A 19679-nucleotide genomic window follows, 5' to 3' on the forward strand; every position below is an offset into this window, starting at 1 on the left:
AAGAATTAATGTCAACCAAAGCAGGATAGACCCCAAGCAAAACACCTGCCATTATAAATGTTAGCTTTTATCCAAATATTTGGTTAAAGCTGTGTGTTGATGGGGCTGCGCTCACAATGCTATCCTGACAACCCAGCACCTGGCTGTTGGAAAACAACTTATATATCAGGATCACAGAATCAGTGCCCTGCAGAATATTAAATTAACAAAATTGCAACTGTCTTGCCTGTGCAGCTTTATCTAACATAAGTAAATCCCTTACATGTGTGGCAAGAATTGTGAGCATCAACCAGAAAATGGTTTTCCATAGGCCTGCCTGAGAGGGACACTCTTGCTTTCTTTTCCTGTTTATGGCACTGAAAATACAAGCTAGAACAAAGTATAAACCAACAATGAGTGGTAGGGATGGATGGAGCTTCTCAAACATATCATGTGCTCTTGGCTTCAAAGTCATGGTTGAATACAATCAGATGCTGGACACCTGGAAACTTGGAAATTGGCACAAGTCTTGCTTTATCTGGCCGTTCTCTAAAGAGACGGAGAAGAGTTGCAGGTCAAAGGAGGCAAGGAAAGCCTGGAAGGAATGCCATATTTATAAATGGACTTTCCTCAGCTGGCAGCTTTATCAGGGACTAAGCCCTGAGGCTTCCGATCTCCAAGATGTGGTATGTCCATATAACCAAACCGACAGTTAGCTCCTGTCAATCAGGTCTTTTGTTATCTAGAACCTTGGACTTATGTGCATTGCTGACGAGGCTGAAAATAGAGCTGATATTTGAACTGGGCCTCAGGGGTTAACCAGCTGGCATTACAAGGTGTATGCATTAGTTTGGAAGACTAATGCATGGACCTCTGTGTTATAGCATTAGTGAAGGAAATTTTCAAGCTTTGTACTTATGTAAATATACATATATCTGAATTGTAATAAACAGATTATAATAAAGTATCTCTCAAAGCTCCATTCAGACTCTTTTCCTGTCTACACAACCAGAATTGTGCGCCAGGCAAGGAACAAAACTTGTTCTACAACATCAAGTAGAAACATTCTGTCTTCAATATGAGAAATCCCTGCTGATTCACAGTAGCCCTTTACAAAATCTCTAGCCTCCTGCTTAGCTTTGCTCTGGAGTTTCAGGTGCATTCTTTCGACAACAGGCTCGTATAGAGTTTTATATTGTACGGAATAGAGAGGCCAACATCTCTGTTGACCTCAAAGAGAGCACTAATAAGAAACTTTCCTAGGGCCTCGACCATGAATTCCCGCGCAAATTTCTCAGCTCGTGTTGAGACCCACCGTATGGGGGAACAGCTTGTCCACGGACATTTGTCCTGAAACTCCTATGGCTCGTCAGAGCATGCTGATAATAAATATGTTTTACTACTTACACTGTGAAAGTAGCTTCCTTCGAATCTAAATGAAATCCAATATCCTCAAATTGAGATCTAATCAGTCAGCAGGATCCTTACAACATTGCAGCTCTCTTACCTATCAATTCCATCTACCGCCCGAGGGATCTTTCGAAGGCGTACTCGGTGCGTCCTCCATCGCGTGAGACAAGGCAGCCGGTGTCTGTAGGGCTACTACTTTGAGGCCACGACGTACGGGGGTAGCACTTGCTCCAGTGAGGCGGGTATCCGAAGTCAATTACCCCATCCTGATCTGTTGTCCGGGAAGGGAAAATGCCCGAAGTGAAGGTCAGCCGGGACCGTCGTTACTCTAGTCCTCTTCGCCATCCAGCTCGACTATTTGGAAGTTATTGTTCTTTGAGCTGCAGTCCCAATCTTGCAATCTCTTTATTCAAAATGTCAGAGTAGACAGGGTTGATTCTTGGGTAACAGAAAAGGTGACTGGAGTAGCAACATAGATAGAACTAGCCTGGTCCAAGCATAGGTGACCAATGTACAAAGGAGACGGGGCTTATTATAAGCATATTACATCTCATTTGACGCGAAACTACTGTTAGGAGACTCTCCAAAGATCTTGGAGTAAATTTCGGTCAAAATATCCGCGTCTTTCCGCAAGCTTGGAGAGATGTTCTTACTCTTTAGCAAGAAATTGATGGTCCGGCTGAGGAGCCGGCGGAGAACGCCTCGGTCGACAAGTTCGGAGAGGCTCAACATGTAGGTGGCTGATAGGACTAGCATGTTTCCAAATTGTCTGTAAAAGCAGGTATCAATAGTTAGCGGGGACTCCCACAGGGAGACCTTGGTGCATCACTTACGCATGAGCAGTGCCAAAGATGTTTGTCACCACAGGTCGGCCCTTGATGCTGTCAAAAGCTTCTGTACTCAAGATCGCGGAGTTGATGCATATCTTGCAGGCCCTCTGCAGCTTTGGTGTGAGCTCTCTATATGTAGGCCCCGGCCAGCTTGGCGGTTGGGCCGGGTTTCGACCAGGCGGGCCCATGTTGCTAGACCATTGTGCCATGCTAGGCGCACGCTGACTGTGCGGCATTGATGGGGATGCCTGCTGTGACTTCATTCCTGACACAACATTTGAGGCTGTGGGAGTGTCCACTGCGGCACCTTGTGCATTTTGACTGACAGAATGAAGTGCGTGGTAGAGAAGAGGCTGATGGATGATGTACCGTGCACTGTAGTATTTGGCACACATGTGGGCAGTGTTGATATCACTGGACGGCGGATCTGTGTCCCTCCATTTCATGAAATCAGGAAGGCTACTTCTCCATAGCTTGAGGTTTATGCTGAGGACTTCCTGTACAGACAATGACCATCTGGTTTGCCCATCCTCTGCAGAACAGAAAATCAAATGTCAGGACTGGACTCTAAAGTGGGTGACACAAAGCATGCTTACTCCCAGCTTTGTAGAGGTCAGTGTGAACACAATTCAGGACCTTCCTCAGGTGAATCTGAGCTGAATAGTGAAACATCATTATGGTACTTGGTGCATGAATCTTGTTGGGGAGTTTAAGCATAAAAACTCCCTTGGGCAATGGAATGTGATTGTCCAAACAGGATATGCCGCTTGCCAGGAGATCAAGCTCTGCAAGAATATCACTAACAGATCTTAATATTCCCACTCAGTGTTATAACACAGGTCCGGCTGCAGCTCACCTTTTAAGCTGAAGACATGTCCAGTATGCAAAATTACACAGATCTTTCATCAGGCCATCTTGCATCTCTCTGTATTGTTTCCTAAGGTGGATGTTAGAATAGTAAGCACACTGGCAGTTTGGCCTGAACTTACAATTGAACAAGCACTTGACACGCTCTAGAAGCTTGGGAGATCCAACTGTGACTTTGAAATGGGTGTACCAGCTGGCCCATATACAACCCTGCCAAGAGGGCTGCTTGAATGTGAAAAAGGCTGTTTCCACCCTGCAGATTCCCCAGAATATCAGTAGCATATGCGTAATAAGCAAATCCAGGAATAACATCCATATTCCTTGGCTGAGAAAACTCGGATCCCTCTGGATGCCACCCTGCACCTGTGATGGACCGGCCCGCCATACTCCTGCTGTCGCCTCCTGTTGGAGACGGAAATGATTGATTCACTAGGGAATAAAAGCCACCAGGTGACTGCATGGCCGACTCTAATACTGCCTGAGACAATCCAACATTATGGGGAGCTGAGGTGGCCTGGTATTCTAGCGGACAGTCTTTGACTGGGCCTGGCAACAGCTTGTCCCTCCACTCACAAATACACCCCAGCGCAAGAACCAAAAGGACTATGGCATTATCAATGGATCTCTCAATCTGCTGTGGTGTAACCCCTATTCTCTCTGGGTGGGAGACAGGGGAAGACTGCATGTCAAACCCAACAGCATGCAATGTTTTGAAAGAACACTTTTGTTTTGCGCCCTGTGGCGGCTCACCTGCGCTGCCTGGCATATGGGACCTGACATGAGGTTTTTTCTGAGGGCTGTATATCCTAATAAACTTATCAATGTTCTTCTCAAGACCGTCCTCGTCTATAAAAGGATGGAGGATATGAATGTGCTGCAGATAGCTCTTGTGATGCCGACGCACTGTATCAGGGTCCGTATTCAACTGCCCAAATTCGTCCAGGCCACCCACACATCCTCGAGGTTGGTACACCGATGTTGACGGAAGCCCTGTAGGCCAAGACAAATTGGGGGACGCACTCTGTGGGTAATCCTCTTCTTGGTCAGGGCTGGCAGAGCTTGCAGATGCGCTCCCAGGATAATCACATTGGTTGTCGCCCTCACCTCGTCCGTAGACTCAAATCAGGCCACATTCCTCCTCCAGCTGCATCACATAGTCCTCATCAAATGTCTGTGAACCCAACAGTCTCTGTACTGAAGGCCATAAAAGCAACTTATGAGCTGCTGTTGTGTGTTCCACCAGAATTGAGAGTTCTCCATCATCCTCATCTGCAGTTTCAATCTTAGAAAGAGAGACTTGTTCGCATCCTTTGGCTGCTGCTCACCTCTGATCTCTCCATTGGGGGGTTCTTCCACTAAGGGCTCGGGCACAACAGAAGTATATGCCAGAACTTTGAGTGTAGCACTTTGTTGCTTCTGATCAGACAGCATCTGATTCACCCTGTCTTCCAAACTTGAGACAGGCTCATAGACATTATGACTGCTTTTTCCCCTGCTGTTCCTGTCAGTGTACAAGCCACTGTACTCAGTTGGAGTGCTGACTTTCTTGTACTAGCATCTTTATAAGTACAGTTTGATCCACTTGTCCGGCAGTGCCCACACAGTTCTTCCCCATCACATTTGACTTTCCTCCGCCGACATTTCTCACAAGCCTTCCAAGCAAGTGTCAGTGAAGGTGTTGGATTCTCAATTAGCTTGGACTTCATGGTAATCATGCTTACCTGTATCTTCGTGTAGGGATAGTGTACATACCGGAAATGTGTTTTTGACATTACTTCTCAAAGGTCTGAGAAGCAACAAACAACAATAAGCTGAGGTAGACGCAATCTAACGTATTGCACAGGAGAGGATTTGCCTGCCAAGATCTCAGAGGATAAGTAGACCATAATTAAGTGGCGCAGATGTGGAGAAAAGTAAGGAATGGCACACAATTCCCCATATGGAAGATCTGGGAATCATTCTGACTGCATATCTGTACCGCCGGCGTAATTTATGTAAACCAATTGGAAGTCAAACAGAGAGAGATCAGCGATTGATACCTAGCCAACCTGACTGCTGAATCAGTAGAGGATGGCTAGTGAAGGACTGTAATATTATACAGGAGTGTTACCTCGCTAAGTGGTTTCTAAAGCTATCTTCAGGCACGCTCGGCTGCTGATCCTGTGGGGATAGATGTGTCAGTTGTGATAAAGAAAACCCCTACCACAAGGGAAAGACAGGACATAGAATTATTTGCCGTATACTGCTTTTGCATTTGGAGTCCTTGTTGTAAAAGGCAACAAAATTGCTTTGAGTAACTTTGCGACTCCTTTCTCCCGGTCTGTATGGCTGATAATTTCGTTTTCTACCATCTTGTCTAAGGCGTCTTTAACCCACTCCTGAGCACTATTCTTAATAGACACCTTGCATAAAGCAGGCTCTATTTTCGAATATTTATCCTCGGAGATCGGCAAACACTTCCATGGAGAGCAATCTCGCGCTTTTTTCCCGGGGATCAGGAAAACCCCGATCGCAGTGGAACGTTAAGTCAAGACCATATGGCATATATCTCACATGGTAGACATCAAACTTACCTCCTCTAGAAATCGAGATGCTCGCGTGGCGCTTTCTACTAAAACCAGAATTACCAGGGCCATCGTGCTCATAAACAGCAATAAAGATCTCGAGATTTACCATGACCACAGCAATCTCCAAAAGCGAATCGAGATAATCGAACTTTGTAAAGGAATCATAGATGGCAGAATCAATTGACACTGAAATGTAGCAAAAAGGAGAGAGGTATTTACATTTACAGGAATCTAGATGTGAGTTGGGACTCATGCATGCTGTCCTGAGATGCCCGCGCATGCACCTCACTGTCTCCGGGGGCGGTAACTTACATAGGTGGATTATCTCGGACTGCAAGCATCGGTGACACTTAGGTACATCAAGAACGTGCACATTCAACGCCACAGCATATGGCTATTATGTAGCGTGGGCTATCTTGGAAGGTAGATACATTTTTTTAGGGTTCTAGATATACAAAACAGGTCTCAGAAATTTAAAGGTGTTCTCGCAAGTCTGCACTCCGTGCAAGGTACAGATAGAAAGCAGTAGTCACCTCGCAGCCCTCTTGGATAATCCTCCCAACCCGCTGATTAAACCAGTATTTGGATAGCCACATCGCTGACTTTCGGGGCCAGGAATCCAGACCCATTTGGTCAGGTAGGAAAGGGTCATTATATGTCAGATAACAACCAGGAAGTTTGCTGCAGATTTTTTGATCCAAATTTGAGTCATTGGGGAAAACTAATTCCCACGATCCATTGGGCAATTCAACAATACTGAGCACCATCTCTGCGAGGAGATTGTGGAGCTGTTGAGTATATTCGCCATCCACACCATGTAACTGGGCAACTTTGTATAACCGACCAATCTGTTCAATGTAATCGTCGCTTTGCCGAGTCAGCATACAGGTGCAGAGTACCGGCAAAATGCGTCCATACCTTAGAAAATACTTGTCCTTTAGGTAATTTGATGAAATACCTAAACCCATGTCTCTTGTAGCTTCCTGTGGAACTTGGTGAACAGCCTATACGCCAGGGTTTGCATGTTAGAAAACAACTGCATCATAATAAAGTCTTGTACTTACTTAGTATTTTCTGAGTAGTTTGCCTGCTATCTGATAGAACAGGCTGAACTAAGATCAGGGAACCTGGATGAGTTTAATCCAAGGAGTTCCTCAATCTTAAATACCAGGAAGCTATCTGTGCGTAGGTACCTATCCCTACAAAGCCATGGAGGTAAGTAGATTCCACTAAGTGTCAGAGCTTGACACTCTGTACAGAATGGTAACAGAAATACAAGACTTTGCTGCATATTCTGATCTGCTTTGGGAAAGTCAGCTATTACTGTATGTGGGATTAAGTTTCAGATGGATGTGGTTAGGCCTGAATACCTCTTACTAGCTGGGTCAATCCCATGTCCGAAACGCAGAAATACATGTATGAGGGATGTATTACAGAGCCAAGATATGTAAGAGATGGCTGAGAACCACAGACCCTGGGAGACTGCATGAGGGTCATACCCCTGACTGGGGCTGCCATCTCTCTTGTCAAACACATACAGTCTGCCAGTTGGGGAAGACGGGAGCGGGGCGGAGGATATGAGCCACTTATGGTCTTCCAGGGGGGTATGAACTACACCTAATCTGGCTAGCGTGCAACTGGGGTGGATGGCGGGTCAGCACGTTAAACAAAGTTAGCGGCACGCCTTCCCAATTGCTCCTTTGGCAGTGTGACTGTGCGCCGGATCGTCTGTATGCTTCTCATATTAACCTGCCGGCCGCTATTCCGCTTCTGTAGAATCTTTTTGGCGCGGCGCAACTTTGCTTTCCCGACAAAGCTAATGTAACAGCTGGTACTAGTGGCAGCGCTGGACCAACCCACTTCACGTACAGTTGAGCCTTGATGCTTGGACGCTATCAAGACTAGGCCCGCAAGAGGTCAACCCATTGGGTGAATCACGCTCGCACAGTGGTGATGAGCTGCTCTTAAAAGGCATGTGGGCCTTAGAATGATAGGAGAGAGCCAGGTGTCAAACTAGTGGTCTGTGCCGTCTTGAGACAATTGCCCATACAGCCAAGATCTGGTAACATTCCTGCGTAGCTGTATGCCGGTGTAATCTATGTAAACCAATTGCTAATGAGGAGAAAGAGGTTGACAATCAATCTAACCGCGGAATTAGTAGAGGATAGCTACCAAAGGACCGTAGTATTATACAGGAATCTTGCCTTGCCTGGTGGGTTTCTAAAGCGACCTCCAGGCACGCCGAGCTGTTATCCTGGAGTAGATGTGCCAGCTGTATAAAGAAAGCATTACTACAAGGGAGATACAGGATAAAGCTATTTGCCTTGTACTGCTTTTGCATTCGGGGTGCTTGTTGTAATAGATCTATTGAAGATCATATTCAACATACCTTACCAGAAACCTGTTGACATCCTAAATATGTGTGACCATAGAATGCTCACATACAACTGTATATATTGGATATACCAGCTTCTCTACTGGTGCACCGCTTATTACGATGCAGGTCTTACTGCAAAGAGATGCCCTCCAAATGTTGTGGAAGAGTTGGTGGGTTTTCTTACAGTTCAAAGCACTCCTTCTGTACTAACTTTCACTATCAAGGAAATCCAGGGTCTCTGTGGTGAGTGTTGATTCGGAGTAACCGGATTTACAAGTCAGATGAATTAATATGGGATGATTAGGCGACTGCAAAAGGGAAGCAGAAGAACAGGCTTTTTGTGCAAAAAGGAAACCACAGTGAAGGCCTTGGAGAACAAAGTACATTGATGGGGTGGCCTTAGGACTTTTATGTGCTGGATTTAGAAGATCTGATACAGAACTCTAATTGTGAATGAAGTAACACAAGAATTTTGTGTATCTTGTAACTATGTCCACAGAAGAAGACTTCTCAGGAAGTGTCAAATGTACTGCCATTACCCAACAATTGCAGCTTCCAGAAAGATGTGGGCCAGCTGACCTGTAGCCACTGTACATGTTGTGTTGTCGTATTTCCATTTCATGACCTTTCCAGAACGAGAAGCCTCCAACGCACTCGCTAAAACCAATATATGTCCCTCAACAGTGCCCACTTCATAGTAGAAAATGTGTTGCTTTCATTTTCCAGACCCGTAGACCACCATGTAGTACTCCGATCAGGCACCCCGGCCGCCGATAAGGCCCTTGGTCCGTCCTCGGCGGGATCGACGCCGGTAGCATCGCCACCCTCGTCGCAGAGGCTGTCACGGCCTTGAATTGGCACAAAACTAAACCTGTTTTGGAATAGTTGTTCTGCGCAGAATAACTATTCCGAAAGCGCTCTAGCTATAGCCCTGCAGTAAGAACACGACCATTGCACTGTTTGGGGATGATATCTCGCGGCAGCTTTCGAAGCTTTTCCACGAAGGCCTTATGAAGCGATGCGAGTTGATCCGGTGATTCCAGAATTCTTTTCAAGTGATTACCGATTTCCTGGTCAAGCCATCTAAATTAGAGTATAACCCAGCCTTCGCGTGGAGGACGTTACAAACATTATCACCGGCCGCACGCACAAGTCGCTCGAGCTCCACAAGATTAAAGTGAATCAGTTAACTTCGTCTTTCTCCATTTCAATTGTTACCAGACATGGAAGACCTTGTCTTTACATCAACGCTGTACACACCCAATATTAGAGATGCCAGGGGAAACCAGATGTCAGACTGCGCGAACCTCGTAATCCGAAGGTATGATGATGAAAGCTCTGATTCTTCCAATCTACCTAACTATCTGGCCACTATTTACGGACTTAGGGGTTAAGACCTTCCGAATACTTCTTTATTTAATGATCCCGAGACATTTTCGTGAAATAACAAAGGAAAATAGGTGGTTTCAGGTATAGACAGTATGATCCCTTTATTGCAGGATTATAACCTTCGAGATGCCTAAATCGGCGTGTGCTGAATAGGCTGGTAGGTCTTTTGGTATACCACTAGGGTATAGTGGTAATATTCGGCTGACACCAGAGAATGAATCGAACCAGCAAGCAAAAGACACCACTAGCCATTAGGGCTGCTGGATAATTGCTTCCGAGGCGACCTCATTGGTTTAGTCCTTGCGCTATGGGCACCGCCAAGCAACTGAGCGCTCTTCCACTTCTATAAAACATGTTCCGCTGCGGAACATATTTTACAAAAGTGGAATAGTGCTCCCTTAGACTCCGCAGACCGGTTGTATACCTCAACCTCTCTTAAAACTTTCCATGTATACGCAACTGAAAAACGATTACGATGATCGATTCAAACCGAGATTCGGGACTGAAATCAAGTATAAAAAAAATGCGTCGCTCAAAGGTTGCCTCATTTCGATTCGGGCCGGCTAGCCTTGATCATCCTTATCATTGCGCCTATTCCTTTGGAGCTACGTTGGAGTGGTGTTGCTGTCTTACATATTCCACTTTGGGTACGGTAATTTGTCTCCTAAAACACCCTGCCTCAGTGTCATTCAGAAGAGTTTCTGCATAATTCCTTCATGGCAGGCATACAGCTAACTCCCTATGAATGGTCTTGTAGGCCAATTGTGCCGCATCCCGCCTGGTTCAGCGAGGATTCGTGTCATGGATTGCTTTAGCCCTCTTTCGATGTGGCTGAAGCGGATCTTTCGCTCTCTATCGATACATGTCTTGAGAAGCCAATCAACGACAACTCATGATTCTAGAGACTCTGATCAAACGGTGCTTCTTGAAACCCATATGCCTCCCATCCCGCCACAAGTCCATCCATGCGACAGACACGGGAGAGTTACACACTACTCTGGGATTGAAATCCTCTCCTGTGGGGCATCTAGACATAGCGACGTAAGTCGAAAAACTAAATTATTTCCGCAGACTGGATCTGACCTATCATAGGTTCAGGAGATGCTCACACTGTCTTCAGAAAGAATCATACGTGTGATATCAGTCTATTACCCTGAGAAAATGAAGCTGACGCGGGCGAAGATAGAAACAGTGGTTGAAAAGTTCGGCAGTTGTAAAACAGTTTGGTTTTCTTATGATGACTTGATTTGTCAGAATGGCGGCAGGGAAGCGCTTGAGAAATTCCTGCCAAATCTTGGGTAAATCGGACCCATCAAGATGCAGAACAAGCTCTTCCAAAGCAGCTCCCAGCTACACTTGTTTTGTAACAATATAACAGGTATGTCAGTATGCAATGCTCTGCCAACTGCAGTGAGTTCCGGTCATATTATCCTCTTTACTAGCTTGCTCAGGCAGGCATATCAAGTAGACGGAAAATTCTCTAAATCAAGTTCACAACAGAACTATTGCCTTTCTAATCCTAATATCAGCCTGCAAGGCTTTCGGTGATACTGATTGACTTGGCGGTAATTTGTATTAAGCGTAACATTGAGCTATTCCGCCGTAAACATTATGCAGGATAACTCGTTCGTAAACATGCATTGATGCAGGCTGTTACTGTCTATGGAATTCTCTACGTGATACCCTTTCGCCGCGAAATTCTTGAACCGATGCTCGTAGCGGGCGACTTCCAGATCAATAATGAGAACAGAAGATGCGTTGCCACATGGAAGCAAGTGAGATGTATGAAAAATGGACAGGAGCGGCTTGATGAATTGGCCAATGAAGTAAGATGGCAGGATCAGGATACTTAGCTAAGGATTGCTGCTTTTTTGACAGCCAATTCGATGGTTGCCGTTGGGGCAGGGATCATCACCAAGAAGCTCCTGGGTCTTTAGCATCTCTTACAGCTGGAATTGTGCACATTCTGGCCGGAAGGGTTGGGTAACTTCCAGAGTGATCAGCCCTAATGCTGAGCAAATATGTCTCTACTTTGCAAACCCCTTGTGGTAAATTATGTGGACATAGACAACCACAGCTAATTCTTCATGTGCTGGTCTGCGAATTTCTGCTGTGTCTTACCAAGGTGTTAATTGTAGCTCGTGCCTCTATGACCGTTTTTCAATAATCTGAGTTGCTACTACCTGCCGAGACCACCCATGGCCACCTGAGGAGCCAGCCAGGGTAATCTAGCATCTGTATTTTCTCAACTTAGACAAAAGTCTATCGCAGCGCTGAGGACATGCTACACTTTCGCTAAGGCACCGGCCTTGCCAGGGATCACAAGAAAACGGTCTATAAAGACTCAGTATTTCCGCTGCCTTGTAAGAATCGCCCGTTCAAGATAGTCGCCTTAATTTCAATCTCGACCAAGCTGCAAGTGCTTCTGTCCAGCCGATCTTGTGAGGCAAGGATGTTTCGCTCCAAATTTCAAGCAATATGCGACGCTCTGCCAAGTCATCTAGTGACTGCCATAGATCTACTCAGTCGAAAAAGGGCCGAGGTATGTTCAGCCACTTCAAAGACACTGGAACCATACTCATTTTTAATCAGTCCCGAGAGACCTTTCAGATTCGACGATGCGAAGGTCCAGATTTCATACTGGAAGCAAGTTCTTGGAGGCTTCAGCAGTTGTTTAGTGAGCTGATGGAATCTGTTCACGGCATTGCTTTCCTCCTACAATGCGGTGGTAATCTGTGCCGAGTCGTTGGGGAAGCTCAGAGAAGATGGGGAGACGCAGAATGGGAACCTCTGACAGGAACAGAAGGCTTGCGTACTGGAGCTGAGCAGCGGAAAGGCTGCGCCTTGTACTGTCCGCTAACCTATAGAGGTGGCTCTATCTCGGTTCCCTCTAGACTACTGGAAGGCACGCAGGCTGGGATTATGTTGAAAGAGAGAGCAGGAAATCCAAACTCACCATACACACTCTTACAGAGAGCCAAGGTTGTAGCAAGCTCTTTCTAGCTGCAGTCACAGGGACATGTAGGTACTGTGCCATTTGCATCCTGCATTTACCAGAGTATGGACAAGGGGATAGAAGCAGCGGGAACTCTCTTTGAAATCTAATCGCGGCGGTTCTCAAACTAGAATCGTCCATTTGAGAATAGGTAACTATCCACTGAAGACTTTGAGCTCCGTACATCATTGTTGATTGGAGTGATCGGACTTTATTGTACCAAAGGACAGCTGATTGATAAGACTCAAATAGAGATCTCGATAGTAGTCTCTGTCTTGAGCCAGGGTGCGCAATTGCTCTTCTAGAGACTCAATTTTTTTTCTGAGTCGGTATCTCTCAGCCGCACGTCTATCTTTTTTTCACTTTTCATCCTGTTTCCTAGAGCCGGACTGTGTATCAATGGGAATCATGCCTTGAAGGACATGAAGACCTTGGCTGCAACCTTGGACGGCTGTATTTGCCACAATGTATTCCGAACCTCTGTTCCGGGTTATAGTCAAGATATTTTGCTCTGTTCTTGGAGGAAGGCATTGCAGCTGCACCGTTTGGAGAATAGGAAGAGATGGAGACTCACTAAACTGGCCATGACCAGAGTGACAGACACAGGAAACATGTGAGCTTTGGTTTGGTGCAAGGTCTGAGTTTGCTTGATGATTCTGGAACGGCAGACTTGCATGGAGATATCGCGTTCTTGAATGAGTCTCAGGTAACAAATGTTGTTTGGCAAAAGAAGATATTGTTGCTGAGTCAGATATCTCTGGAGGATTCAGAATGCTTTGGATTTTCATGGGATGCTGCTGCATTGGGGTTTTCAGATGGCTGTGTAAGGACAGACAGTGTAAAGGAGTGTAGGATCCAATACTTGCAGTTCTGTGCAAGGTTCTTTGGCCTCAAGCGGTCAGAAAGTTGCCCTTTTCAGGTCCTTAGTATAAATAAAAAAGGAGAGACACATCACAGTTGTGAGAGGAGAGTAGCAGCTTTTGAGTGAGCATGGAGACAGACTATAGAAAGGGAAAATTGGATAGTCAACTCTCCCTTAAATGAGGATGGGAGACTTTGCTGACTCCCTAAGCTAAATGCTATGCCATTACCTCACACAATCTATTATGCTTTGGATCATCCAGTCCCTATGGCTCTAGTGCCAGGCTCTAGTTGTTCAAGGGAGTCTGAGTGAGAAACATCGTGAGTTTATGGTATCTGATCATCCTCTTCCTGGCCTTTTCTGCTTACCAGCAGCTATGACAGGTGACCCTTAATGAAGCCAAACAAAATAGTAGCCTCTCCTTTAGCAAATCTGATGATAATGAGCTCTGGTCAGAGATTTGTCGCGCTTCCATATACACGTGCGATCTCATATACAAAGGCTCTTAACATAGCCAAAAACAAAAGATGTTCCCTGCAGTATGTCTGCCAGAAAGTTGAATATCCGGTCACCTCTACTGGGTAATTCAAATCTAAGAGGTCCATATTCCCTTTGACTGTCCCCTTCTCCATCTAAAATGAAACCTGAATTGACATGCTCAACACTAGCAGGAACTACTTACTTGACTTGCTGTAGCAAGTTTCTGTAGGCAAGGTCACTCCTGACAGCATTGAATTTGGGGATGTGTCTGGCATTGATGCTCTGCTGATCGACCTGGGCATCTTGAATCTAGTCATGCCTCTCTTGCAGGAGATCCTTGGCTGGGGGTTAGTGTGGCCTATTGGGGTCAATTGCCTGAGATGCTGCTATTGGCGACTGGTAGTTTCTTATGGGCAACAACTGAATGGATTTTCTCAAGTTAGGATACATCACAATCCAAGGACTAATTGGACCGGAAGGCACATAAGCTGGGGTGTGGAGAAAGATGCACGGCCAAGCCCAATGGGGAAAAGACCTACATTGCTGAGCTGATGGGGGAAAAAGACGCATCACTGGGCTGATGGGGGTAAAAGACGCATGGGAAAAGGGGACAACACATTGATGAATTGATGGGGCCAGATATGCATCACTGGGAAGAACTGATTGGTCTTGAAGGTGTATCAGCCCTGCAGCTGGGCTGATTGGGAGAAAGACATGTTGGTGGGTGTGAGCCCAGTTGCCTCTCCCGGAAACTGTGAGCCTGCACATGCATATTTTGTTTCCATCAGCATTGTATCTATCACCATTGTTTAGTCAACCTTGAAAGCTGTGCCTTCTATCCAAGTCAACTGCTCTTGTCCATCTGTGGTGCCGGGTAAAGATGAGCAGCATAGAAGCTGGAGAGACAGACCGTTCTACACGGGAGAGTTGGGAACAACTCATGTCTATGATTGAGCAACTCAAGTCTACAATCGAGCAACTCAGGTTGAAAAACAAGCAGCTCAAGTCGGCGAACGGGAACCTCAGCATCACGGAGAAGAATCTGACTATAATAATAGAGCAATATGGACCCCAGCTGGTATGTGGAGACTGCCTCTGAGGTTTTGCTGCTTCAAAAGAACTCTATGAGCATCAGACAATCACTGGGCATGGAATTCTTCGCGCGACGAAGAAAGGCGAAAAGTATTTCTGTCCATATTGCAAAGAGTGTGTACGCCACCTACTACAACATCAAAGAGTGCATCATCCGGCCAGATACGAAGCCGATGCCATCACACGTTTACGCCTACGAGGAGACCTTATTAAGGATGGCTTGCCGACAATCCATATTCCAGGCCCTCCTCATTTGTTCAAAGCTTCATTTGTCGCGCAACACCGTGACTTGTTTTCCGGGGAACCAGTTCGCAAAGCGAAGAAAAGAAAGGCTGAAGATATGGATGAATTGCTCCCGCTAAGAGGATCCAGCGTCTTTCCACTTACCGATAGTAAGTCAGACCTCCCGCAGAGCCAGCCTTCTGTGGTCTAAACCAATCGCAGAGGACGCAGATCAAGAAGCCGAATATTGCACTCCATGCTTTAACCCTTTGGAACCAACATCGATGGTCGGCCAAGCGTATGACCAAAATGACCAACGCTCTGGGGCGCAGAACGGAGAATTCGCAGAATTGGAATCCTTTAGCTTTTTCGACGATGTTCCATTTGCCCCTGGCATCGCCGACATCTTCAGCAGGACACTCCATCCCAATCCGAGTTCGAGCGCAGACCTTTTTCCTTCCACAGAATCCGCATTCGAGGGGGCATAAGGCCAAGAATAACAGCGTCTGGGTCGATTATACATTCTTGATTGCTGTAGACTCCGCTACCGATCGCAAGTGGGATCCCACCCACGGTTGGATGGCCTTTGATCAGAAGAGGGATGTAGTACAGCGGTCGGGTGCTGTCGCGGTGACAGACACGGTGCCGAATGTGGAGCAGTTTGTATTGCAGAACCTGGCATCATAGTTACATATGGCTATGAACTTCTTGATATAAAATATGCACATACCCCTTGGAAAATGGCTCTGAAGAGCTCATCCAGTCGCTCTTGCAGCTTGGGATGAGTTGATTGCGCAATGCCCTTGCCATCATCAGTACCCGCAAAGGCCTCATTTTCCAACCACGCGCGCAACTTGTTAATGAGATCCTCGACCCCGGGTTCCAGATTGAACAGGCAGGGATCCACCCATCGTAGTCGCATAAGAGGCGGTATGACAACTATGAATATACCCTGTTGTGCAAGGCTGAATTCCTGGTCGACATAAATGCCGTCCCCGAGGACAAGCGGCACATCGTTCAAGGTTCCTCGGCCTTCAAGTACAAGGGGAATGAGGTATGCCGGGCGTGGATAGGTAACTTGCTTTTCATCGCAACTCCGAGACTGTATGAGTCGGACATCCGAAACCTGGTGGTCTTCTGGTCAATACGTATTCCCTTTTAGCAGTAGGAGTACGTACACCATCAAACAACTTCTCTGCAATGGAATGGAGATGACTCTGCCACTTGGAATCGGTTGATTCCACAACGGCCTTGTCAGCTGGCGCATACTGGAAAGCAACTTCCTTCAAATATTGCCGAACGTCTCGGCTGATCCCGTCAACGACGGCTGGATGGATCGTGAATCGAGAGAGGTGCTGCATTTTCCATGGTCTTGTCCAGAGTGATCAGCTCGTGGCATCCCCGCCGTGGTCACGAATTCCATGATGACTCAGCAAGATCGGTTGGCGAGGAGCATTGGAGTGACCCTAATAGCAGACACATCTCTCAGCAATCCTCTTTTCGCCGCAAGTCTGGTAAATAAAGGAGAATGGTTACCTGTACAGCCATAATGCTGTTAGAAAGGTAGACTTGGCCGCAACATCGCAGCATCCTGCCATCTCGCAAAGTCTCTTGGCTTTGTTATATTCCATAGCTGCGAGGATTAGGTGAAATACTTGATCAAAAAAGATGCGAGAGTTGAGTCTTGTGACCCTCATGGATGACTTGAAAGAATGACTGACGGCGGAGCCAGCGATGTGTAGTAAGACGTTTTGTTTCTTTCTTCCTCCATATGCTTAGCAATGCTTCTTTTCTCCTCACAATCCCAGCCATGCGCCTTTTTCCCCCATCAGCCCAGCGATGCGTCTTTTCTCCCTCTCGGCTCAGCTGTGAGTTTGATCGCTTACTATTAATGGGTTACATTTTGTCCTATCGGTTGAGGAAGCGATCAGTATTGGTCTACTCGCTGATGCGCTCTCCTGCGTAATCACTAGTAAGAACACTGTATCTGGCTTAACTAAATCGGCTTGAAAATTGCCCAGTTCTTCATTGATCCCAAATTTCAAAATATGCGAGGCTGTCATGTAAAGTAAACGGTCACCGACGGCCGGTCTTATTTGGAGACACAATTCCGAATTATTGTGTCGACTTGTCTGTTTCCATCTTTTGAGCCTTGCAGCTCGTTAACAATCAACCCCTGCGGATGCCTTCAACCCCTCGTCAAGCAATTTCCATTCCGCCTGCGCATATCCAGCTGTAGAGGCCTTATATTCACAATGGCTATTCCCTACCTAGCCACATCACAACAGGTACAGTCTTTCTAAGTCCTTGGTGCCTGGTGCTGACCCCTGCCTTAGGATAATTGGTCCACGTTGCAAGACAACAGATGCGGCTGCCAAACATTGTCACCCTTGGGGACAGCTAGTTGAGTTCTTGATAGGAGCGACACTACCGCTATCAACGAAGAGGTGTATGGGTTGAGGTTGATGAAAGAGGTTATGACTCCGGGTTGGAAGATGACAGGTGTGGCTGCCAGACATTGCTGCCTCGGAGACAGAGCTGATGGACAATGCAGGTTCTTGGCATAGATTTGAGCCCAATACAGCATCTCTGGTAAGGGAGGTCCTTTGACTGCTCTGTGGCGCTGCTGACAATATCTCAGGGTCCCAGGCAACTGTTTGTTCCGGGTTGATGATTTCCTTGATAGCATGAAAGACAAGGATATGGATATGAACATGGACGTTATTCATGTGCGTGGGTTTGACCGGCAGTATTGCAGACTTGGCAAGATTTGTGGATGATGCTTATAAGTAAGATTCTGACATGAGCCATTGGATTTGAATCTAACTTAGTTCCTCTAGATCTTGTGCTGAGGGAGGGTGGTTCGAAATCAGCGACTGGATACGGACTTTGATGATGAGAACAGTGTCTTCTGTTCCTGGTGGAAGAAAATGGAGGAAGCCGCTAAGAAAGATGGCAGGAGCTTCCAGACTCCTTTGGAATACTGTGAGAATCTGGAAAAGCGTGTATTCATCAATGTGAATGAACGCAGGTACACAATACCGATGTACTGAACTGGGAGTCCAGAGGTGGATAGGTATGTGGAATGGATGATCCAGAACTGGTCCAAGGGTCTTGAAGGATTCAGTCTCGAGCTGATGACTAAGGAATTGGGAACGTCAAAAGATCAAGTTCTGATCCTCTGTGCTGGTGTTCGCAAGGAATTACAGGAGATGAGAGTCTCCGGATACTGGGAGAGGTATGGGTTTCCCAAGGCAAAATTCATTCTTATGGCTAACATCTCAACTTGTTCTAGATATGTTGTCTTCGGAAAAAAGCCAGACAACTTCTCTGATGCAGAGACTCTGATTGGGACCTGAATCTCTCAGTGGCTTGACATGTTCGGCAAAACAATATTCAGGAAGCTCTAAGGCGGGATGCCTGAGATTATGGTCTTATGGCCATTCTACAGATGCCTTCTCTCCTCTCTTCCTGGCAGGAGAGTCTGATTACTCGAAGCTTCCATCTCTGGCGAGACCACTTTCATTTCTACTCAGATTGTGAGCTGTGCCTGGCAATACAGATACGGTCATACACTGACATCCTACGCAAACTTGAATTTTTGTCCTTGTGGAATCTGCACTTTAATACGCCTGTAATAGCTGTTACTTACTGCTTTTCTTTATCTAATTTGTGTAATATATGTATCTTAGTCTATGTATTATCTTTCTGTATAGACATTTTGCTATTATCTCTCTAGCAAGTTGCACGTGAAGTAAAGTACAATCAACACACCATTTGCGTTCTTGTATTTGAGTATTGGGCATGTATAGTTGCAAAGTAAAAGTAAAGTACAGGGCTTGAAAATCACCTCCACTAATTGCATGCTATGAGTAGCATGCATTAGCTCACTGGACTAGTACACACTCTGCAAAGCATACACCGTGTAATGCTTGCGAGCTAGTCATTGGCTTGCTAATGGTGGCTGCAGTTTCTGACAGGAAAATGCCCCTGTATGGTTGTCCTGCACATTTCTCTCTGCCTGCACAATTTATGGTAGAGTAGGCAGGGTTTACAAGACTTAGCACGAAGCCTTTGTCGGTCTTGTGAAGATACTTGAGCAATCCAGCAGCCTCTGAGAGAGAATATAAATCTATTCACACAGCTCTGGATTTCTGTAAGTATAAATAGACTACCATTCTTGCCACATCTTGGTGCTGATTGATGCTGCCAGTTAATATTCCGGCTCCAGCAAAGATTCATATTATTTCAATTGCAATACCCTAACCTCAAAAATCTTGGTATCTCTATTCTGCTACTAGCATCTGCCTTTAATGTCCGAGATTGTTGTGGTCAAGACAAATATTGAAGTCTTTGCTGCCGTGCATGATAATTCTGATTTTAGTAGAGAGCGCCATGCCAGTGTCTGGATTTCCAAAGACGACAGCTTTGATGGCTTCCATGTGACAAACATATTTGGTTCCGATTTGACATTCCACTGCTTACAGCTTGGGCGTGATCCCCGGACCACAAACATGAGACTGCTGTCCATGGAACCCTTTGCCAAAATCTCTGAGGAAAAATATTCAAAACTAGAGCAAATTCTAAGTACGGTACCTATTAAAAATAG

The 19679-nt window shown here is 46.0% G+C and overlaps 4 protein-coding genes across 4 annotated transcripts; 2 read left to right on the top strand and 2 right to left on the bottom strand.

Annotated features, from left to right (window-relative positions):
• Nucleotides 1-1932: 1932 nt before the first annotated feature.
• VTN00DRAFT_2738 (uncharacterized protein) lies at nucleotides 1933-2665 on the bottom strand (the record flags this gene model as incomplete). Its single annotated transcript, XM_069428983.1, has 2 exons — nucleotides 1933-2158; nucleotides 2223-2665. The coding sequence occupies 2 exons, from the start codon at nucleotides 2663-2665 to the stop codon at nucleotides 1933-1935; spliced, it is 669 nt and encodes a 222-aa protein (XP_069283784.1).
• A 9232-nt stretch (nucleotides 2666-11897) lies between these two features.
• Nucleotides 11898-12097, top strand: VTN00DRAFT_2739 (uncharacterized protein; the record flags this gene model as incomplete). The annotated part of the gene is made up of 2 exons (XM_069428984.1): nucleotides 11898-11961; nucleotides 12012-12097. The coding sequence occupies 2 exons, from the start codon at nucleotides 11898-11900 to the stop codon at nucleotides 12095-12097; spliced, it is 150 nt and encodes a 49-aa protein (XP_069283785.1).
• Nucleotides 12098-15478: 3381 nt separating this feature from the next.
• On the bottom strand, nucleotides 15479-16431 carry VTN00DRAFT_2740 (uncharacterized protein; the record flags this gene model as incomplete). The annotated part of the gene is made up of 3 exons (XM_069428986.1): nucleotides 15479-15745; nucleotides 15801-16196; nucleotides 16249-16431. The coding sequence occupies 3 exons, from the start codon at nucleotides 16429-16431 to the stop codon at nucleotides 15479-15481; spliced, it is 846 nt and encodes a 281-aa protein (XP_069283786.1).
• A 1569-nt stretch (nucleotides 16432-18000) lies between these two features.
• VTN00DRAFT_2741 (uncharacterized protein) lies at nucleotides 18001-18429 on the top strand (the record flags this gene model as incomplete). Its single annotated transcript, XM_069428987.1, has 3 exons — nucleotides 18001-18087; nucleotides 18169-18308; nucleotides 18366-18429. The coding sequence occupies 3 exons, from the start codon at nucleotides 18001-18003 to the stop codon at nucleotides 18427-18429; spliced, it is 291 nt and encodes a 96-aa protein (XP_069283787.1).
• Between the last annotated feature and the right edge of the window lie 1250 nt (nucleotides 18430-19679).

The sequence above is a fragment of the Thermoascus crustaceus genome (genome assembly GCF_041956765.1).
Source record: "Thermoascus crustaceus strain CBS 181.67 unplaced genomic scaffold VTN00scaffold_10, whole genome shotgun sequence".
Lineage (NCBI taxonomy): Eukaryota > Fungi > Ascomycota > Eurotiomycetes > Eurotiales > Thermoascaceae > Thermoascus > Thermoascus crustaceus.